At 52.0% G+C, this 22234-nt stretch overlaps 1 protein-coding gene across 5 annotated transcripts in view; it reads right to left on the bottom strand.

Annotated features, from left to right (window-relative positions):
• The window catches only part of WHRN (whirlin), an 86942-nt gene that overhangs the window by 56983 nt on the left and 7725 nt on the right, over positions 1-22234 (bottom strand). For 4 of the 5 annotated variants that reach the window (XM_045791089.2, XM_045791090.2, XM_045791091.2 and 1 more), the window contains exon 2: positions 5968-6186. The exons of the other annotated variant lie outside the window; for it this stretch is intronic. In XM_045791089.2, the coding sequence (XP_045647045.2) occupies positions 5968-6186 (219 nt within the window). The remainder of the gene's footprint in view (positions 1-5967; positions 6187-22234) is intronic. 5 annotated transcript variants of the gene reach the window in all.

Genomic DNA, 22234 nt, shown 5'->3' with positions numbered 1-22234 from the left:
ATTTTCCTGATGAGGACACTGAGGCAGGAGGGGTGAAATGACATGGCCAAGGCCACACGGTCAGCAGCTGGCCAGCCTAGGCATTTAACCAGCATGCTGTGCTGCCTCCTCACAGCCCCGGGTTCAAATCCTGAGTCTGCACTTTACTCCTGAGAAACCAGGGGGCAGGGCCCACTTCTCTGATTCTCAGTTTTCCCCGTCAGTAAATTGAAAATTGAACAACATACCTGGGACAGGCACTGCCGCCCCCCTGCCTTCCTGCCTTGCTCTAGAACCCTGACCCTATCCAGGAAGCAACAGAGCAGCCCCCGAAGATGAAGTCAGTCTGGGTCAACTCCATTCCCCTCTGCCAGGGACATGGGTAATCTGGGCCAGTTCTAGCCAACGGACATGATGGAGGACGTCTGCTGATGGATGCTGGGAGCGATTCTCCCCTCAGAGAAGAAAGAGGCATAGGCACAGGATGAGAAGGGCCTTCTGCCTGCCTGCCCCGCTTCCACTCTGCTTTGGACACAGCTGTAATGGCAGGAGCAGCAGTTGCCATTCTGCAGCTATGAAGCAACAAGCCAAAGACAAAAGCCAACAAGAGGAAGGACAGACTCACCAACAAACCATATCTGGGGCCACCTAACCCCACTCCTCAAGGCGTCCTGTAGCCTGGACATTCAGCCCCAGGCAGGATGGATATATGCACGATGACTCCTTCATGGACCTCAGATCTTATGTCATCTTCTCAATGAGGCCCTCCCTGGCCCTCCCTAGAATTATTCCACTCATACACCGTCCCCATGACTTTTCTTGTGTATCCCATTTACTATATACTATACATCACTTATTTGAACACACACACACACACACACACATACACACACACACACACACAGAGGAATATAAGCCTTTGAAGGCCATTCGAAAGAATGTGCTTGCCCCCTGCCCCCAGCTCCAGAACAATCTCACTCCAAACATCCACACAGACAGAAGGCCATCAGGAACTGGAACCTTCCCCCAAGGTCTATTTCCCACCTTTGAGGTTCATCGTCAAGAACCAGAAACATCATGATAACATCATGATTAGCTCCAGGGGCTCTTCTGGTTTTCCCTTTACCGCAACCAGTCCCACCGCCCTTGAAGGTGAGCTTATAGCACCCCTTTCTCTTCCTCCTCTTGTAAAGGTCTTTGCAGACCTGGAATCGATGTCACCGTTGTTCCCTTGCCAGCCAGGAGGACACTCAGTAAGTCCAAGCCGCCTACAGGAAAATGTGTCCCCGGCGCACACACTCCCAGCCCGCCACTCCAGCCCCGCACTCTGTGCTCCAACTGTTAACTCTCACATGACACCAGTGGGGGGGAGGGTGTCCAAGACCCATCTAGTTTTTCCTAACCTCCCTCCCACTGCCACAGCTTTCCCTCTGCCTGACCACTGCTCCTGCCACTGCCATGTAGCCAAATTCCAAAGGCTACCTCCTCCAGGAAGCCTTCCCTACTCTCTAGCTGGCAGGATCTCCCTCCTCTGTATACCACAGCACCCTCCCCGTCCCTTTTACAAGCATGCCTCACATCGGACCTTGGGGCACCTCGGCTTGCCTCCTCTGGGCTCCTCACGCTGGGGAGGCGGCACAGGGTCTTGTCAGGACAGAGGGCTTGGAAAGAGACAGATCTGGCCTTGCCCCTGAACGCCACCCCTCCCGGCTGCGTGCTGTTGGGCACCGTCACTGTTCTGCTGCGGCACTAAGTCTGACGTGAAGACTGGGGAAAACTCACACCACCTCGCACCCCTTAGGATGGCTACATCAAAGCAAACAATCCCCAGAAAATACCAAGTGTTGACAAGGCTGTGCAGAAACTGGAACCCTCGTGCGCTGGGGCGGGGGGGGGGGGGGGTGGGGACCTATATCGGTACAGCCACGTCCTTTCTGGGTATTTCCCCAAAAGGACTGAAAGCAGGGTCCCCGAGAAATACGTGTACAGCCACAAACACAGCATTATCCACGAGAGCCGGAAGGATGAGACCCCCCAGGCGAACAAAATGCGGTCCCTCCGTTCAGCGGAACCTTATCGGCCTTAAAAAGGAAAGAAATCTCGCCACGTGCTACAACCTGGAGGAACTCGGGGGTCGTGAAGGCAAAATGGAGTAAACGAGTCAGAAAAAGACAACATACCGTCTCTCCACTCATGCGAGGTACCCGGAGTGGTCCAATTCGGAGAGACACAGTAGACTGGTGGCTGGCAGGGGCTGAAGAGAGGAAGGCAGGCAGGGCGACTGTCCTTTAATGGGTTTGAGTTGGGCAGGAGCAAAAGCGTCCTGGAGATGGGGTCACAGAGCAGTAGGCACGCACTTCATGCCACTGACCTTGGTACCACTTGGAACGGTGAAGAGGAGACATTTTATGTGATGTGTGTTTGGCCACAATTTAAAAGAAACCCCAGAGCACTGGCATTCTACCACCTTGCCCCTAAGCCATTGTTCCAGGTTTCCCAGCGGGGACGGCCCCGGGGGGGCTCCACCCCCATCAGCCCCAACTAACCAGGAAAGAACCCCAAAGAGGAAGGTCTGACTCCTGCTGAGCTTGGATGAGCCTCCCCTCCCTTGTGGGTGAAGGAGAGGTGACAGAGACGGAGAACGTGCCTTTCCTCCCTGGAGAGCGACGGGTAGGGCAGCAGCCCCCCAAGGGCACACGGTCGCAGCGCTTCAGACCCCCACAACAATGCCAACTGGGGAAACAGATGGCCACATCCTCCTCTGTAACTTTGCAAAGAGCCCTGTGTGAGGGTCTGATCACACAGGACTCGGATTCACACCCAGCAAGCATTTACTGAGCTGCTACCACGCCCCGGGCTGTTGGCAAGGTGCTTTCGTTTTAGTTCAGTCACTCATGTAATAAATACTGAGCGCCTATGCTGTGCCAGGCACTGATCCAGGCACTGCGAGTGTAGCAGGGCACAGAACCAACAACCATACCGCCGCGGCACTTAGTGGTGGGGAGAGTGGTCCCTACCATTGTCTCCAGTTTGCAGAGGAGACCGAGGCTCAGAGCAGTTATGCCACTTGTCCAAGGTCACACAGTGGGCAAGCGGCGGAGCGGGGATTTGAATCCAGGCAGCCCGGCTCTGGTGTCTCACCCTCCCTGTCATACTGACGCTATCCCGCGTAACCCCCCACAATGATGTTTATTCCAGTTGCATCTGTGGAGGCTGAGGGGCAATCCAGACTGAGACCCAGAGCAGTGAGCCGTGCTGCACCCTGTCCCTCTTCGCCTCTGAGGACGTGACCGTAACTTGAGAGCAGCTGGGTCTGATTCCCAGAGAGTTACATCGTTCTTCCCTTCTGTTCCTTCCTTCAGCCGCACGGGATGGCTCCCGCCCTTCAGCGTGGAGAACAGCGTTCCTAGCAACGGCAGCAACGCTAGGACCAGCTTCAGTGGACAGCGTCGGGTGCTTTTCCCAAGTCGTTTTGCGATGTGTGATGATGTTTCCATCACTACTGCCCTGGGCACTCTGTCCCTAGAAGGTGTGTGTCCACTGGAGTTGGGATAGGAGTGTTGAAGGTTGGCATGGGAAGCCTGGGAGTCTGGTCGTGGTGACTTGGAATATTAGACAATTCCAGGACAACAGAGAGAAGAGAGTCAGGGCCCACCAAGCTCCAGGCCCAGGGAACAGAAGTGCAGGCCCCAGGGAGATTTCCCCACACCCCTCACAACAGGAAATGGGGGTTTCCAGGCTGCATCCAGCAGGAAGAAGAACAGAAGAGAGGGCAGAAGCTTATCTGGAGCTGTGAGATCTGTGAAGGCCATGCTGGTGTGGTCCAAGGGATTTCCTGCCTCCTGAGGTCTCTGGTCCTCTCTGGAGCACAATTCTCTAAGCCTCTTCCTTCCATATTCCTACATAAGTTATTCTAAGACTCCTAGAGGGCACCTTATCTCCTCCCAGCCCTCCCACCCATTCAGTTCCAGCCACAGGGCCCTTCTTGCTAAGCCTTGAGGACATGAGCTGGTTCCCACCTCAGGGCCTTTGCACATGCTGTCCTTGCTGCCTGGGATTTTTCAGCCCCCAGAGTGCATGGCAACTCCTTCTTCCTTCCCAGGTCTCAGCTCAGAAGTCATCTCCTCAGAGACGCCCTCCCTGACCACCTCATCTGAAGCAATGCCTCCCTCTCCATCACCCTCCACCTGTCTCCGGATTTTACTTCCTTCCATCACTCTTCACCACCTTAATGATCCTGCTCACTCGTGCTCCTTTCTGGATTATGGTCTCACTCCTCCCGTGACCTCCAAACTCACCAGAAGCTTCTCCACAGCAGGACCTCACCTCTCTTGTCCATTTCTCTATTCCTCCCTCCCATCACAGCGTCCAGCGCACTACAGGTGCTCACTAAGTACTAAGTACGGGGTGACCGGGGTGACCCGTGGAAAGGGTCCTAGTGGCCACAGTGCCCTGAGTCTCTCTCGGATTCCTGGGCTTTGAAATGTGGACGAGGGCAGCTACCCCGCTGGGCGGCGGTGACGATTCACCAAGATGTTGTAAGCACCGTGCCCAGCACCCATCAGCACCACGCCTCATGCAGGGAAGAGGCTCGAGGGAAAGATAAAGCCAGTTCCCTGCCCAACCCTGGAAGGTTGGCCTTGAAAATGACTCCGCACCTCAGGCAGCCGTGCTGGCTCGAGACCTGCTGCGAAGCAACACGGATCGCCTGGCGGGGAGGGGGTCCTAGCCCACCTCTGCGCCCCCCCCCAGCGCTGCCCCCACAAAGAATGCTGGGCGGTCTGCCAACGGGCTCCCTGCACTTCTCGCCCAGCACTGAAGCCGCTGCCTGCAGACTGACGTCTGTGCAAAGAGCACGAAGCACGCTAAACGGCCGGGAAAGGAGAGCCGAGCAAGAGTCTCCAGACGACAGGCCTTGGCCCGGAGCCCCAAGCCACGGGGCCTCGGGGCTGTCGGTGCCGGAGTCGAGGTCCTAAAACACCGGGAGAGCCGTGGGCAGGACTTACACTATCTGGGCTCCGGAGCAACCACGGGGTGCAAGGCAAACAGCACCTGCGGCAACACTTCAAAACTCGGGGGAAGCATCTCCCGGTCTCTCGCTCTCGCTCTTTTTTTTTTTTTAACTGAAAGTCACGATATGAGGGGTGGAGGGCTTTGATGCCCCCCCCCCGGCCTTCGGGCGACCACAAGCCTGCTGCCACCCGCTCCAGTGTTGGTGGTTCTGGCCACCAAAGCGCCCAGCCCTGGAAAGAGGCAGAGAGCTGACAGGTGGAAATCCCTTTCCCCTGGGAGGCGCACCCTGAGCTCCGCTGCTTCGGTTCTGGAACTGCCCACACCGGTCAATTCTCACTTGCTACAAGGTGACCAGCACCTGTGCCTGTTCTTGACAACCCAGGACACACACAGCTGCAGCGGTTCCCTGCGGAGCCCGGAGTCCGGGCCGCTACATGCGGCCGTGCGCCTGGGTCTGGACCACGGAGAAGTTGAATCATGTTGAATTTAAAGAGGAGCTCTGAGCTGTCTCTCCTCCCTTTTGCACTCCAGGGGCTAGAATGGGGACCTGGTGTGGCACAGCTTAAACCATCAGAAGGGGCAAGAGCCCAGGGAATATTGATGGGGGTGAGGGTGGGCCCCAGAGTAATACGGAGCACAGCTGTCACTCCAGCCCCCTTTGTCTCCTCTGCTCTGGGTCAGAGAGAAATAAATGCTCTTATTTAAGTCATAGTCTTTGGGCTCTTTGGTTGCAGGATCTTAGCCTGTATCAGAATATACGTTGCATGGGTCAAAAAGAAAAGAAAACAAGATGAAACCCTTCGGTAGGGCCTTGAGAGAAGGACAGTACCCCAAAAGAACCCAGCCCCTTTGTCTAGCCCCTAAGAAGCGTCCCTGTTCGGGTCTGGCAGGGAGAATGGGGTCTTGGGGGACCAGCCTCCCCCGCCAGCCTCCTGCCCTTCACCGGCCTGCCGAGGCCAAGGCCCGGCAGCTCACCTTTTTCTCATCCCCGCTTTGCAGGAGATGCAGGGTGCTCCTTGAGTCCCCCTCGCGCTGCCTCAGGGTGCCGCCGTGGGCCTGGGGCAGGCCTGAGGGCGGGGAGATGCTGCGGCCCTGGGGGTCCACCCAGGTGTAGATGTGGTTGGCGACATAGCCCCCAGGGACACGCCCCGCTGAGTACACGGACAGCACCAGCTTCTTCGAGCCCTTCAGAGCCTAGAGAGAAAGAAGGGGGGGGGGATACAGGGATTAGCAGGGACTACCCTCCCAGTACCCAGAACTTACTTCTCTCAGGCCAGCCCCTGAGTCCCCCCTCCCCCGCCTTTTATTTTCTCTAGGCCTCAATTTTTGTCCTATGGAAACAAGGACATCCTGCCCATCCCAATCTTGAAGTGGTCCAAACATAAGAAATATGACCTCTCGGCACAGCCGTGCAGAGAAGAGTTAACACAGCAGGCCTCAGACCGCATCCTTATAGGAAGGCCTGCTTGGCTGCCATCTGGGAGCCTGGATTCTGAGTGCTCCTCCCATTCCCTGATTGGGAAGGGTGGCTTACCGTGCCTCGGTTCCTTGTGCAAACTATGTGGGGGTCTGGAATGTAGGTCCAGGCGGAGGAGACCTATGTGACCAGACCCCAATAAAAACCCTGGCACTAATTCTCGAAGGAGCATCCCTGGTGGACAACATTTCCCAGCTTATCCTGGGCTCATCCTGCAGCAAAGGGAGACTCAGAAGCTTGTGTCTGGTTTCCTACACACATTGCCCCCTGCACCCGTTCCCTGTGCTCATTTTGCTGGGTATTCTTTTGCTATCATAAATCTTTTTTTTAAGATTTTATTTATTTGAGAGAGAAAGAGCGTGAGAGCACAAGGGGCGCGGGGCAGAGGGAGAGGGAGAAGCAGACTCCCCACCAAGCAGGGAGCCCGATGCGGAACTCGATCCCAGCACCCTGGGATCATGACCTGAGATGAAGGCAGATGCTTAACCGACTGAGCCACCCAGGCGCCCCTCGCCTCATCAGTCTTAGCCACAAGTACAGCTATACACCGAACCTGTGAGCCCTCGCAGAACCCGGGGGTGGCCTTAGTGACCCCGACAAGAGAGTCAAGAGCTGAAATGACTGATAATGATAGCCGGACATTTATAAAGAGCCTGTCTGTGTCACACCCTCTGCTCTGCACCTGGCATGCTTCGTCTCCTCCTGAAATCCTCATGGAATCCAATCTCGTTGGGAGAGGTCCATGATTCAGATGAAGAAATAGATGGAAATCGCCTGCCTACCCTGGGGGTGTGGGGTTCCTTTTCCATACCAACTGATTTTGAGTTATTCTGTGTTTTCCAGCCTGGGGACGGAAGCCCTGCGAGGAGAGGTGAGCCCAAAGTTTCTGCCCGGGGTGGACGCGGAGCTTGGCCACATCACTTTCCTCCAGGGCACCTGGAGCTGAAATGACGCCGTTTATCGAGGGACAGTCACTTAGCGCGAGGATTCATAGCAAATCCTGCAACTGGGGGGGCTGGAGCCTGCCCACACAAAGCCCACGCTGCCGTTAAAATCACATTTATAACCGATTACGAGGAGTACGTAACGCCGCGGGTCTGTGATATGCTGTACTGTGCGGTGGGGTCAAAAGGATGTAAATCGTATCTTCCAGTACGATCTCAGTGACGTTAAGATAAAAATCACCCAGAAAAGAACAAAACAAAACAAAGCTGGGGCGTGATGTGCCAACAGGCCAACAGGGCCTCTCTCTGGGTGGCAGGTTTATGCGTGACTATTATTTTGTTCTTCCTGTTTGTCAATATTTTCCAAACATTCCAGAATGAGGATACACTGCTTTTAGCTTCAGAAAACAAGAATATGCCTCAAAAGGGGGGAGGGGAGGACCTAGCTCTCTGAGTCCCCCAGGCTTGCCCGGATGTGCCCTGGACTGCATTCCCCTGACTCCCTAGTACTTTGGACAGACAAAAGGAGCCAAGGGAAGAGCTTCCCCCCACAGTGGGGAGCCCCGGCTGGAGGTCTGAGCCTCTCCCGGAGGAGGAAGGGTAAGCCGGGAAGTGTCGGCCCCTCGATTCTACAGCTAAATGCCAGTCCCCAGTGGAAGGACAATGAGAATATGGCAGCTCTCCAAAAGCTGCTTTTACAGAAGATTTCTGAGAAGATGAGCAGAGGGAGAACTGGTGCTCTTTTGGCAAGTCCCCGGGACTCCCCCTGGTAGGACAGCTGGGAAGAGAACATCTGTGTGAAGTTTGAGGGGCAGGATGGAGAGGCCAGCGAGCAAGCAGGCCTCTGGGGGAGCCAACAGGGAAGGGGGCCGCAGGGCAGGAGCAGCCTTAAGAAACCTGTGAGGCCCCCCCACCCTGTGCCTTCTGACCCCTCTTCCGGGCCCAGGGCTCCCTCTTCCGTGAGGGCACTGCTGGCTGGAGGCCGGTCCCACTGGCCTGCTTCTTCCCTGCTCCCTCCCTCGACAGATTGTAAGCCTGAGCCCCGCCATTCACTCGACAACGGTTGACTTGAGGGCCTACTGTGTGCCGGGCCTGGGGAGAGCAAGTGGGCACATCCTCGTGGCACCTGCAGCCGGTGAGAGACGCGGCTTCCCCTGGCAGGTCTCAGAAAAGCCTGGCGACGCCAGAATCAGGAGCAGAGGAACCAAGTAGAAAGAACAGGAACGGTGGATGGAGGCAGAACTGCACGTGAGCCGTACTTCTGTCCCCTGTGAGTTGTGAGTCCCGGGGCCGGCGCTTCCCGTCTCAAAGCAGCTCCGTGAAAGAATAATACCCCCTTCTCAGGGCGGTGGGGGTTCCAGGAGACCACTCGCAGGAGGTCCGGAGTCTTTGCACACAGTAGGAGCTCAACGGGTAGCCGAGCCCGCTCGCCTCTCTTCCTGGAGTGCCTGCACTGAGAAGGGAAACCGGGTGCAGGAAAGCCTCGTCCAAGCAGTCACACAAGAAGGCGGTGGCGGAGAGCGCGGTTTGTATTCTGTCTTGCTGGCCAGAGCAAATTCTCCCGGTTGGTTCTATAAATAGGCCAGCAGCAACCTTGAGAACGGAGAGGAGGTGAGTGAGAAGACCACGGAGAGCGGGCGCTGGGGAGGGCCTGAGAGGTCACCGAGTCTCCCACGCGCTGCCCGCCTCCCGTATCTTACAGAAGGGGACCGTGGGAGCCCCACGTGGGAAGGGACAGAGAGGGAATGAGGATGAAGAGCACAGCCAAGGACACACAGGAGGCCCGCCCTGGGCAAGCCCCCTCCCCTGTGCACGTCGGCTTCCCCATCACAAGACTGAGGGGCCAGAAGATCTGACAGCCGCTCAAGTGGAGACCCTCCTAGAACTCTGAGGTTGGCATTTTGGGTAAATGTGGGGCTTCCAGTGGGGTCCTGGAGAGCAAGAATATCACCATCCCAAACCGAACAAACCCAAGATTCCCGAAGCAGCACTTGCTGCCCCAGAGCAGGCTCTCAGAATCCGGCCGGGGTGCAGGGGTGCAGGGGTGCGGGGGCCGAGAGATACAGCACCAACAGCTCCACCCACCCCTTTTCAGCTAATACGTGCGTATGTCACGTGGGGAAGACAGGGAGGCCGAGGAGGGTCCAAGAAGCTCGTGTCTGTCTTCTTACTGCTTTTTTGTGTCCAGTTTTCCAAATAGCCACTTGCTTTTTGAAAGAGTGGCTTTGAACAGAGAAGTGAATTCCTAGAAAGAGCTGGCCGACGCGTGCTCCCCTGCTCGGCCTGCCCCAGCTCTGCACACGCACGGTCACCCCAGACTGGGGCGCCAGGGTGCCTCAGGTGCACCTGACCATTCGGCCATTCGTTTCTCAGAAGAACCAGCAGCTTCTCTGGCCAGAGCGAGCCTCCCGATAGCACGCAGCTGAAGCGGCAGAGGAAACCCGAAAGAACTCTGGCTGTGAAACAGAGGCCCAGGCATGTCCCCGCTGCGCCGCCGGCTCGCTGGCTGGCCCGGGGCTACATCCTCCTCTCGCTGGGCCTCGGTTTTGCCAACCGGCAACGAGCGGCTTGAACTTACTAAATGCTGAGGTCCTGCCCCAATAGGAAACTTCAGTGTCTTCTGGTTAGTGGCTCCATCTAGAAGGAAAGGCCGAATTTACCCACCGGACCGTCATGAGTCACGGCAGCAGAGAGATCAGGGGCTTTGGGATACACAGGGATGGGGTCCAGGCAGCCCTCCGGGAGTGCGTTCTCAAGAGTGTGCGGGCTGAGGCTGCTACAAGTCCTCGAACCAGATCCTGAGCCCGGGGACTCCGAAGCTCCCTGTCAGCCGGAAGGGACCAACACTGGAAGGACAGACGGAGCATCCAAAGTGCGGCAGGAGGCACACACAACTCAGCATTATCACCGGCAGCCGCGGACCTCCCCAGGGACCCAACAGCTGGGGAGACGGACATTCCTCCAATGGGACCGTGGCTGCTCGGCTCTGCTCCTTGCAGGCAGCTGTCTGCGCGGGGAAAACCACATCCGACACCCACCTTAAAGCAACGTGGGCGCTCTACTTGTGCAAGCTGGTGACTGTCACCCTTGCCTGTCTCCTGTGTGGCAGCCCGCACAACCAGCCAGTCTCCTGACCCAACTGCTTATGAGCTGTGCCACCTCACACAGGTTACTAACCCTCTCTGTTCATCTGCTTCTCTCCTGTAGAAGGAAGACTGTAATTCCCCTCTCTCTTTAGGCAGAGGGGCCCTATACGGCACAGTGCCTATCACCGGAGAATTCAGGGGGCCGTGGCTAGAAAGGAAACAACATGAGATCTGGGGAGAGCCCACTGGAGGCGGAGCGGTCATCAAACCACTAAGCTCCCACGCTTGTTACCGTGCGTTAGCTGGTAAAACTTGACCTAGGGCTTGCGTGCGTACCACGGAGTCAGATCCTGAAGTCTCGATCTGACCCGGCAGACGGCGTGGCTCGGATACCAGCCATCAGGCGGAGGACTGTCGCAGCAACGTGTTATGATTATGGAAATGTAAATTATATGTGTATGTCTTCAAACTTAATAACTTGCTACTTGGATTAATGCTCTCAGGAGGCAAATTTGCCTCACTCAGCTCTTCAGAGCCGACTACCAAGCCCCCAAATCACAGCCCAGGCGACGGGATTCTCGGCTCCGCAGAGGGCACAGACAGCGACGGGAGACGGCCAGAGCGTGAAGGGGGCGGGGCGTTGCGTGTTCACACGGCAGACGCACGGATGCTCCTATGTTCGAGAACACGCACTGAAGCGCAAGTGTGCAGTGGACCACGAGGTCGCAGGACTACCAGGCTCCCGTCCTCAGGGGTGTGCACGAAGGGCGCATTCCGAAGTCTCAGGGAAAGGCTCATCGTGGTGACTCATCCAGTTTATTTCAGGACACAAACTTCGAGGGCCAAGGTTTTCTCTTCTCAGGAACAGATGTTCAGCCCGTCTGAGACCCAGGTTCAGGTTAGTGATCCCGAAGAGAGGAAAGGAGGATGCGCTTCCTGATCCCCCCCCCCCCCCCCCCGCCTTGCCCAGCAGGGGCTTCCGGCTCAGACCTACTGGGCACCAATCCTGATTCTGCTGTTGACTTGCTGTGTGACACAGCAAATTACCTAACCTCTCTGTGCCTGTTTCTGCATTTAAAATGCAACTGATGTAAGCATTATTAAGATAACCTAGGGGCAGGGCGCCTGGGTGGCCCAGTCGTTGGGCGTCTGCCTTCAGCTCAGGGCGTGATCCCAGCATTCTGGGATCGAGCCCCGCATCAGGCTCCTCCGCTGGGAGCCTGTTTCTTCCTATCCTACTCCCCCTGCTTGTGTTCCCTCTCTCGCTGGCTGTCTCTGTCAAATAAATAAATAAATAATCTTTAAAAAAAAAAAAAAAGATAACCTAGGGGCACTCGGCTGGCTCAGTTGGAGAAGCGTGCAACTCTTGATCTCGGGGTTGTGAGTTCGAGCCCCACGTTGGGTGTAGAGGTTATTCAAACTCAAATAAAAAAAGATCATGTAGACTGCCTATGTATAGTATATAGCATCTCGCACGCAATAGTACTAAATGTGAATTTCCTTCCTGAGTCTACCAGCTCCTTCTCCCAAACCCAAGCCCCAGAATTCTCTAAAGCTCTAATCTACATGGACACAAATACAGAAGCAACTCTAGCCTCTCTTACAATGTCCTCATCTTCAAAAACATCCTTCCTCCCTTTAATCCACACTTCCTCACATCTGCCCTGCCTTTGACATTCAGACCATTCCCACCACCTGCAGGAAGCCTTCCTGGATTGCAACTGACTCTCCATCTCCAAGAGCACCCAGCACACTTCTATGTTTTCATTGCCATGTATACTAGTCTCTGCATCAGCTTCATACATCCTGTCTCTAGACTACAAGATGTGTTCCTTGAGGCATGGTGCATGTTCTGTTTTCTTTATAATCTCTCCCAACAGGATATTTATTGAGCTTTCTAAACGCCAGGCAGCTCCGAGGGAATCTGTTCAAATGAGGCTGCAGAAAGATCAGTGCCCTCGACCAGGGCTCAGGCAGCCTTAGGTCAGCGCCCCATGCTTCTCCACACTCATGTGAGCACACACACCGCAGGTGCACGTGGGATTTGGTGAGAGAAGCAAAAGAGTGGCTGGGAGCTACAGTTCTGGAGCCGGGCTACTGAGACTCCCATCCCAGCTCTGCCACCTGCCAACGGCAACCTTGGGCAAGTGACTAGTCCCAGCCCCAGTTTCACAGGCGTAAGGTGGGTTAGGAGCAATATTCTATCACAGGGTGGTTGTGAGGATTAAATTAGTTTATCTGCATAAAGCATTTAATGCCTGGAACACAGGTAAGAGCTGCAAAAGGGTTAAGTATGAATATGATAGAGAACCCAGAGTAGAAGTCTCAACCCACCATCCATGTTAACAACTGTCTGTCCTTCCGGAATGTTCTATGCATTTTAGAAATATGTGGGTGCACATATACAAAACTACTGTTGTCTGATCTTTACATAAATTGACTCACACTTCACATTTTCATCACCATGTTTTTTCCAGCTAAAAAGATGCATTTTGAAGATCCTTGCTCACCAGTTCAATGGCATTCAGTTCATTTCTTTGCGCGCTATGGCGCTCTCCCTGGCAGAGACACACCCCCATCACTGAATTCCCACTCCTCTATTGTCGGACATTTAGATGGTTTCTTGGTTTTCGTCACTGCAAACGAAGCTACGATAGCATACCTTTTCATGCATCTTGACGCACACGTGGTCGAATTCTCTAGATCAGAGATAAGTGGAATTCGTAAGGCAGCAGAAAATGCATCTTTTTTCATAAGCAACTTTGTCCCCCCGTTGTAGTTCCTATAACCACCTGCAGGGGGCAGCACTATGACACCCGTGCCTATACAAGGCCTAATTCCCTCATCCACAGCACTGTGGATGGGACTGGGTGGGGGCTTTCCAATGCCTTTTCCGAGAGCAACGCTCACTCAGGTATAGGGATCCACCCTCCTTTATACCTTCTTCCACGGGCTCCAGAAATCTTAGTTGTAGGCAAACCTTGACTCTATGTTCCAACTGCATGGAAATCAGAGAATTGCAAAGCACCAAATTAAAAGGTATCTTACTTAGGGTGAGGATCCCCCCCAAGAGTTTTTCAGTGAAAGGTATATTCACTAGAAAGCCATTCCCAAACAAAGTTCTATCTCTTCCTGCCTATGAGACTTTAGACAAGTTGCCTCGGCTTTACCACCTGTTAAATGGGGCTACTAAAGCCTACTCTTAGAGAGTTACTGTGGGGACAAAATGAGGACTGACAGGATAATGTACACCCAGCGTCTTGCACTCGGGATGGTGGCCAACAGGTGCCCAACACATGGCGGCTAATATAAATGACCACACATTTTATTCTTCCCATTGCCCAGATGAGGCAAGAGACTCTAGAAAGAGGGTAAGAGGCAGGGCTTGGATTTGAATCTTGGCCTTTCCAAACTCGTGCTTCTTTCACCAGCAATGAAAGGGGGTTCCAATACACAAGGGCAACCCTCTGTCTTGGCCTCACAGAAAAGGGGACGTAGGACTTACAGACAGTAAACAGGTGAGCCCCCTCCCCCCGCCCCCCGAGCTCTTGAACCCTGAGCTGGTGCTAGGTTCAGCCACAAGGGCTAGAAAGACCCTCCCCATTCAGCCCCACTTTGAAGAAGAACAGACATTAATGGTGTGGACTCTCTGCCCCAGGGACGTATTTTAATGTCAGGAGAAAGTAAAGCCCAAATTAGCCCTGTCTTCAGAGCTCCTTCCCTCTGCATCACATTTTTATCTGTGTTAATTACCTCTTACAGGGACCACTGATGGCAACAGCTTGCCAGCCTCTAAAATCAGTCTCTGCTGTGCAGCTAGGACATTCTTTTAAAATGCAGGTGGACCCCGTCCCCTCCCTGCCCAAATGCTCCCATGGCTTCTGATGTAAAATGTGAACTCCTTGCAGTGTGTCTCAGGCCTGTGCGGCTGCCCTGCTGCCTGGCCAGCCTCATCTCCTGTCCCTACCACTGGCCCTTCCTTACAGTACCAAATGCTCCAAGTTATTTGCACGTGCTGCTCCCTATCCCTGAAAGTACATATCTCAACATACGTATACAGTGATTATTTTACTTATATCCTTCTCAGTAGATAGAGAAGTCAGGGGATTTCTATTGTGGTCACAGATGTGTCAACAAATATGAAAGACCAGAGATCGTGGGTAATTCGACATAAAATGAGAGACGATGAAGAAATGCGATTGAAATTGCCTTCCTCCTAAAATTGGTTGCCTTCCTTTTAAAAACTGCCAGTAAAGAATTTTATCTCTCCTGAAATACCACTGAATTCTCTAGTACAATCTAAACCATGCGAATTTCCCTTTTTGCCTCGGGTGCTAGGAAGCTCACAACTCCACTTAAATATGAACTATAATTCCTATTAATGGCAACACACACACCTATACACACTTTCCAATATGGTTTCTGAGCTCTGTGCCTTTTTCGTGATGTACTTTCTAGGTTAAGTCACTCAATTATTTCTGAAGTAGGAAGAAATACTGATCACAAATATATTAACAAGTAAGTAAATAGGATATGTAAAGTTCGAAGAGGATGTTAAATCACACCAATCACATAGGAGGAGCTCAGGAAAACAACTGCCAAGCGAATGAATGAATGCCGAAGTACATCTCAAGGATCAGACACCTTAGATGTGGAGTTGGAGGCAGAGATATTTTTCATAGATGCTTGGGCAATAACTCTTGCTTTCTCATCCTGCTCTCTCCTTCCACTCCCCGGAAATACTTTACTGCTTCTGATTTTGGTCTAAGAATCATGTCATTTAAAAACATCCCCTTAAATAAAAGTCCAAAAAGTGCTAGTTTATATTCTACTGGAATGTTGACGTAAGCAGGTAGTGATATGCTGAGAACTCACTGTGTCTCAAAGAACGGGGGCTTCATGTTGGTGTCCCTGACAGCCGTGTGCCCATCAGGAGGCCAGGATCTGGGGCAAAGCTTGCCACCGTGTGGCCCTCCTGCTCTGGCTCTTTGTGGCCACCTCACCCCTTTAAGTGGCTACATCCACAGGGAAACCAGTTTGGAGCACAGAGCAGTCCCCTTCCCCGAGATGGAGCTCCACATATGCATGAAGCAAAAATAAACAGAAGCAGGCGATCCAAACACCAAGGACTGCGAACGCACAGAAACAAACGCCAGGGGACAGGGCAGAGAAACGATCGCTAGTTAGGATGGAGGAGTAATCGACATCTTCTGTTCCTCTTTTGAGTCTTTTTTTTTAAATGTTTCAATTTGCCTTTAATTGGAGCCTTACAAAGTAGATTTCAAAAAACCAACTCTTCATTCCCTCCACTGTCCTTTCTTTATGAGTTTGACCTTCTCCAAAGGCTCGGTACAAAGAAGGAAGCCTTTGCTCCAGTGCTGGGAACACCAGGATCCCAGAGGCTGGAACAGGGGCCTGACATTTTAAAAGCCCCTGATCTCTGGTATCTTTGCTCCTAAATGTCGTGGTGAGTTAAGGCTGTGGGAAAAGGAAAAAACGTGAAGGATCAAAGGGAGAAAGAAAACGTTGTCCTTGGGGATAATGCTATGAGAAATTTGCAAGACAGTGACAGAGTGGCCATCCCTTTGCAAGAGAACTCAGAAGATGAGGACAGAGCAGATTCCAGAAAGATATTGATTCCTTTTTAATGCAATTCTTCAATTATCCACTAAGCCTGGCTTTTAGTCTCTTATAATTTAAGTAAATTGCCTTACAAATGATCTTTTAAATTCAGTCTCTTTAGTCTTTTTTTTCTTTTGGGAAGAACTAACAAGATTCGAGGAGTCATAACTATAATCGCTCAAGATGAGCCTCGATGGGTTTCCAATGGAGCTGTTGTCATCTAGAACCAGTGTTTACGGCACAGCCATCCATCAGAAAAATCTGATTATATATCAACATCTTCTCGGTCCAAGAGTGGATACACAGATGGGGTGTATTCTCCTCGAGCACACTTAACATTCCTGTCCTTCATCACTTTCTGTGCATTCCGTTAACAAGGGAGAGGCCTCCAGTTTAACTCGGACTGAAGGATCTGAATTCCAGGTGGATCAATCAACGACCTAACAGCTACTCCCAACAACCATCTCTTAAAGAAAAAGGTTGATAGATCCACAAGGACGTGGAAATATAACCCTCTTGTGGTTAAATGGGCATAGGACATCAATAAGTTACACATCAAAAATAAATAAATGTATATATATCAAACACACGTAGAATAATGTATTATAGATGATATATATATATAACATTCTGCTACATGCTATTTATTACACATTGACTATAGGTATATACAGCTACAGAAATAATAAACATGCAAAAGAGTTCAACTTCACTATTTAAATTATGCAAATTAAAATAGGATACTTTTTTGTCTATCAGATCAGCAAAAATGGAAAAGAAATCTAATATCCCGTGTTGGCAAGGCTGGGGGAAGCATCACACACACCACTAACATGGGTAGAGGGGGCTATAAAATAGCAAACTCTTCCCCAAGAACAATCTGGCAACAGTTACCCAAGCCTTAGAAATCTGCCTATGCCCAGAGCCAATGCCACCTCTAGAAAGACAGCCCAAGGAATTTTTAGAGACATGCTTACAGATTAATGTGCCAGGACACATTGTCTAAAGCAGCAATGTGGCTCACATTTAAAAAGCAAACTGTCCAAGAAGAAGAAATTAGTCGAATAAATCATGTGCCCCTTGGCCATGATGCCATCATGAAAAACCATGTCCTAGAAACATTTATCAGGGTCGGAAAAGAGTTAGGATCCACTGTTTGGTGAGACAGGCTCAAAAACTATGTTCAGAACAGCAGTTCTGTAGAAAATTCCCAGTAGGAATTTACATACGTAGGCACATGGGGGACGGAAAGACGCAAATTGTCAACAGTGATCATTTCTGGGCGGAGCAGACCATCGACGATTGGGGAGGGGGGGTCTTTCTCCTTTGTGTTTTCCTGGGGTTTCCGAGTTCTCTAAATTGAGCCCATCTCTCTCGAGTCATTAACGCACACGCGCGCACACACATTTTATTTTAAATGCGCAAGCGGACTCCTCTGCTCCTCACCAAATGGCCCTTCCTTTGTCCACTCTGTAATGATGTTGACGACCACCGGCCCTTTATACAGGCCCGGGAGACAGACAACAGATTCCCCGCCTCCGCCAATCAATGAGCGATTTCCTAAGTTACGGGTTTATCCTTATGGGGGTGGAGTTGAGGTCACGGTTAATCTATTTAGGGAATTTCCAGAGACTACACGCAAAGTACAATCCTGACAAAGGCCGGGGCGTGGCAAGAGAGATAAGAGAGGGAGAAGGGGGGGGGGAAGGCCAACAGTGCCCGGTGCCGCCTCGGTACTTGAAGTCTAGTCAATAAGATGCCCAGAGCTCACCCAGGAAAAGGCAGGGGGGCGTGGCCCGGGCTGTCTGCTCCCTCGTGGGTTTTCTGATCAAATTGGCTGCAACGCCATTTCCATCAAGAAAAAAAACATCGGAGAGGAAATGTACATTTACTGACACAAGGCTCCGGCCAGCGCGGTGCTAGGCTGCACACCCACCAGAAGGTGGCAATGCGCACACAGTTCGGAGGCAAGAAGATCGCGAGTTCAAATCCCAGCCCTGCCACCTCCGCCCTGTGTACTGGAGGCCGGTCACTTCGGTCACTTCCTCTTCCCAATGCTCGGCCTCCTCTCCCCGGGGGGCTGCGCCGAAGAGTTGGTGGGGAGATTTGCGACAAGCCCTCGCAGAGCTCCTGGTGGCACAGAGAAGCCCGTCCATGGGGGCCGTATTTATTCGTGGGCTCAGTATTACAAGCTTTGAAGCATCTCAGGTGCTATATATTTTATACCACGAAGAGTCTTATCTGGCAGGGAAAAGACCCCAGCACGGCTGTGTGAATATAGCAGGGAATCATGAAATATTCAAATCAATACATGCCTCCAGTGCTTTCAAGGTCACCTGTATGGCCATCAGTATCCCTGTTTTAGAGACGAGGAAATTGAATAGGGAAGTTAAGAAACTTGCCTACCGTCTGACTATTATTCCCATGACAACGCTATCGAAGAGGCATGAGAATCAGAGAGGTCAAGGAGTTTGTTCAAGGCCCCACAGGTGCACAGTGGGAGAGCCAGGCTTTGAACACAAAGCCCCTGGCTCGGGAGCCCAGGCTGTGGCATCACGGGCTGCCGCCTCTCTCTGGCATTGGAGTGACAGACACATCCCCTCAAGTCAACAAAACTTGGTTTTAATTCCTGGCTCTGCCACTTTCCATCTTTGTGACAGCAGGCAAGTGACAAACTCTTTGCGATTTTTTGCACAACGGAGCAAGAAAGGCGGGGTACCGACTTTGAACCTGTTGGGCTAGTGTGAGGGTCAAGTGACTTCATACACGGAAAGTCCTGAGAATGCCATCGGGATTCCTGTAAGCCCTCAATACAGAAGTTATTACCGGCCACAGAACAATTCAAGGAAACACTCGGAGATGTGTAATCTGTGTCACAACAAGTGAAGCAGGGTCACTAGGCTGACGGAGTCTTGGGGGAGACGAGAGGGGTTCCTGCAGATGGTGGACTGGACGATCCACGGGGGGGCTGGCCTCACGGGGGCGCAGCTGTCGACAGATGCAGGGACACAGAGCCACCTTTCAGAGGAGGGCATGCTGCCTGTCTGGTCAAGTGTGGATGGCACTCGGGGAACAGCCGGAGAAAAGGACGGTCTGCAGATAGAAGGGGATCAGACCATGGGCAGCCTCAACGCCAGGTTCAGGAGCTCAGCTTCTGCCCTGAAGGCTCTCAGCTCCAGTGCAGGGCAGGGCAGCGCTTGATGAGAGACAAATTTCGAAAGCGTGCCCTCCCTCCAGGACTCTGAATGGACTGGTGGGCAGATAAGCAAGAAGGGAGACAGACAGCCAAAAGGCCGCTGCACTTCGGCCTCCAATGGCAGGGACGGGGGAAGTGTAGTCTGGGATGTGCTGGGGAGGGATCGGGCCTGGAGGGTCTAAGCTGGCCGGACGCTGGTGCAGTCCGCAGTGGGGAGACTGTAGGGAGGAGAGCAGGTCAAGGTTACTAACTCGGGCAATGTCCACGATTTGTGGGCAAGAGGATGAGGTATTTTCAGAGGGTCAGAAAGGAGCCAGGACTTTCAAGGCAAATAAATGCTTTTCCTAATACTGGGGAAGAGCTGAAAATACAAATTAAAAAATAAATAAATAAAGACACTAAAAGGAGGCCCAGGTCCTGTTCAGAGACAGCAAGGAAGACAGGAAGGGATGTGGGGACAAATGGAACATCTTGACTTAAACCCTAGGGGTGGGAAGAACTCGTGGAGGGAGGAGAGGGTTTAAGAGAATTTGGGAGAAGCTGGGATAGGCTTGGGGCCCCCTAAGGAGAAAGAGGAGGCAGCAGGAGAGATGGAGCAAGGAGGAAGGTCCCTCTGGGCTCAGACCCGCCGCAGGACACCACAGCCTCCACAGGCCCGGAGGATGGAAATGGAGGAAGGCAGACCCTGCCCCAGACTTCCCCGCTTCCGCACCGGCATGGGAAGGGAGTTTCTGAAAGCTGGACCCCTTTTCTTCTCTTTTCTTAATCAGAAACCTCTTAATGAACCCTCACACACCATTTCAGATGTGGTACAAATATATTCCAGGGTTTGGTTTTTTTTAAAGTACAGATACCATATTGTCAAATCACCACTTTCAACCTGCATTAATTGCTTTAATGGGTTCTGGAAAAACAGCCACCTTCTCTCCCTTCTCATCAAGGCCCCTGAGGAGCCCAGCAGGGAAGGATGCTGGGGAACAAGGACAGAGAGGCAGCTGATCTGGGAACCACACTGCCACACACTGCTCTCTGAGCCACGCACCTGCCCCACATTTTTAAGGGAGGTCGGGACACACAATTCCACCCGATCCCCGGGCTTTATTATCACTGTAAAACAAAAGAAAATGCAGATGCCAAAACCCAAATGGGGGCAATTACATTTTGAAAGAAACTCTGTCTATGTGAGGATATTGACCACATTTAGTAAATGACTCTGCAATTCAAGCAGCTACGATGCGTCAAGAGGGCCCTGAGCCCCAGTCTTTTCTTCCAAAGGCACCTTTTTTTCTTTTTTTAGACTAAGCAGGCACAACAGAAGACTTTCAAAGCCAGAAGGATGCAGTCGATAACATTTTTCATCACCATGCCTGCAGTGGGGCCTCCGTGGCCGTATTTCTCAAACTTTTCATGTGCGACAGCAACCATAATCTGTTCATGTGGGCTAGGCGCCAAGTTCAAGGTGAGGCGGTCTGCGGCACAGAGAGGCTAAGGGAGCTGCTCAAGGTCACGGCCAAGTAACACAGTCAAATGACCGCAGGTCCATCTCCAAAAGCCATCTCTAACCTCTTGGGTACCGACCTCTCTTCCCTGGATTGTCCAACCTATCAGCTGTCCTTGCACCTGTGGACGGACCGGCTGGGTCCACCTCTCCAGTCAAGTCTGTCTGTGGATAAATGCTGGGGATGGGGGCAAATCCCAAAGGAAGGCGGTGCTCCCCAAACCTCGGTGTGATGGGAGACTTGCCTGGGAGCTTGTTAATTCGCAGGCAAGCTACATTTCTGCATCACCATTTCTAGAGTACTTGGAAACACCCTTTTAGCTGCCCCTTTGCTGGGTTCCTCCCCATAACCTGCAGCTTTAGAATCTGGTGAAGAAGACATCTTGGGACTGGTTTAGGGGAGGCTGAAATATTTGCTTTGCATTCGAAGTTGAGAGGATGCTGAGATGACGAAAATTCAGGTAGAGAGGAAAAATAACTACGAAACTGGCTGCCACTGAAGCAAAGCCACAGCCAATTTAGCAGAAGGAACACAAATTCTCAAAGGGGAAGGAGGTAAAGGGGTTGGGGCTGGAAAAGGAGAAAAAAGAAATTCACTTGTGCATTCTCCGTAAAGAATAAAGCAGCTTTTAAACGTACGCGTGATTAGCAGGAACTTGGCCTCTACCTGAAATGCTAGGGCTTCTTGAAACCTGAACAGTGCTGGGTTTTATTTCTGTTTTTTTTTTTTTTTTTTTTAACAAAAAGCCAGAAGATATATCTCACCCAAAATTGGTTCATTGATTGCTTCAGAATGCATAAATGATTCTATTTTGGAATCGCAGACACAGGCTGCAGAAATAACCCACTTCTGGGAATGTGGTTTTAAAATTAAGAGCAAAGCAACAAATGAACTAACCAAAGTGCTCTCGTAGGGTGGCCTGAGCCGCAGAGGATGGGAAAAGCTCTTGCCCACCCAGGCACAGACCACATGTTTTTGTTTTTGTTTTAAGGTCTTTCACTGAAGTAGTCGTATAGGGTTTCCTATTTACCAAATGTTTTTGTACCTACTAAGTCATACGATTCCATACCCACCCCGGGAAAGGCAAGTGGGGATATGGCTATGCCCATTTCACAGCTCCAAAGACTGAGGCATCCAGAGATGTCACGTGATCTGCTCACAGCCACACCGTCAGCTTCGCGGTAAAGCATACGTTAGAGACTATGGCATTCCTTGATTTTTTGTTTTCTCCAATCACCCACTGTCTTGCAACTACATGGATTTTCTTCGGATATCACACTGAGGAACCAAGGAATCCTGAACTCGCCAGCACTGCACTGGATGCAAGATCTTTCCATACATTTGGCAAAAATTTATTTATTAAAGCACCTACTGTGTGCCAGGTGCTGGGGTAGGTGAGGGAGGCACGCAGACCAAAT

This window comes from Ursus americanus, chromosome 18 (genome assembly GCF_024610735.1).
Source record: "Ursus americanus isolate L20-20 chromosome 18, mUrsAme1.1.p, whole genome shotgun sequence".
In the NCBI taxonomy this organism is placed as follows: Eukaryota; Metazoa; Chordata; class Mammalia; order Carnivora; family Ursidae; genus Ursus; species Ursus americanus.
This window is presented reverse-complemented; position numbering and strand designations above follow the sequence as displayed.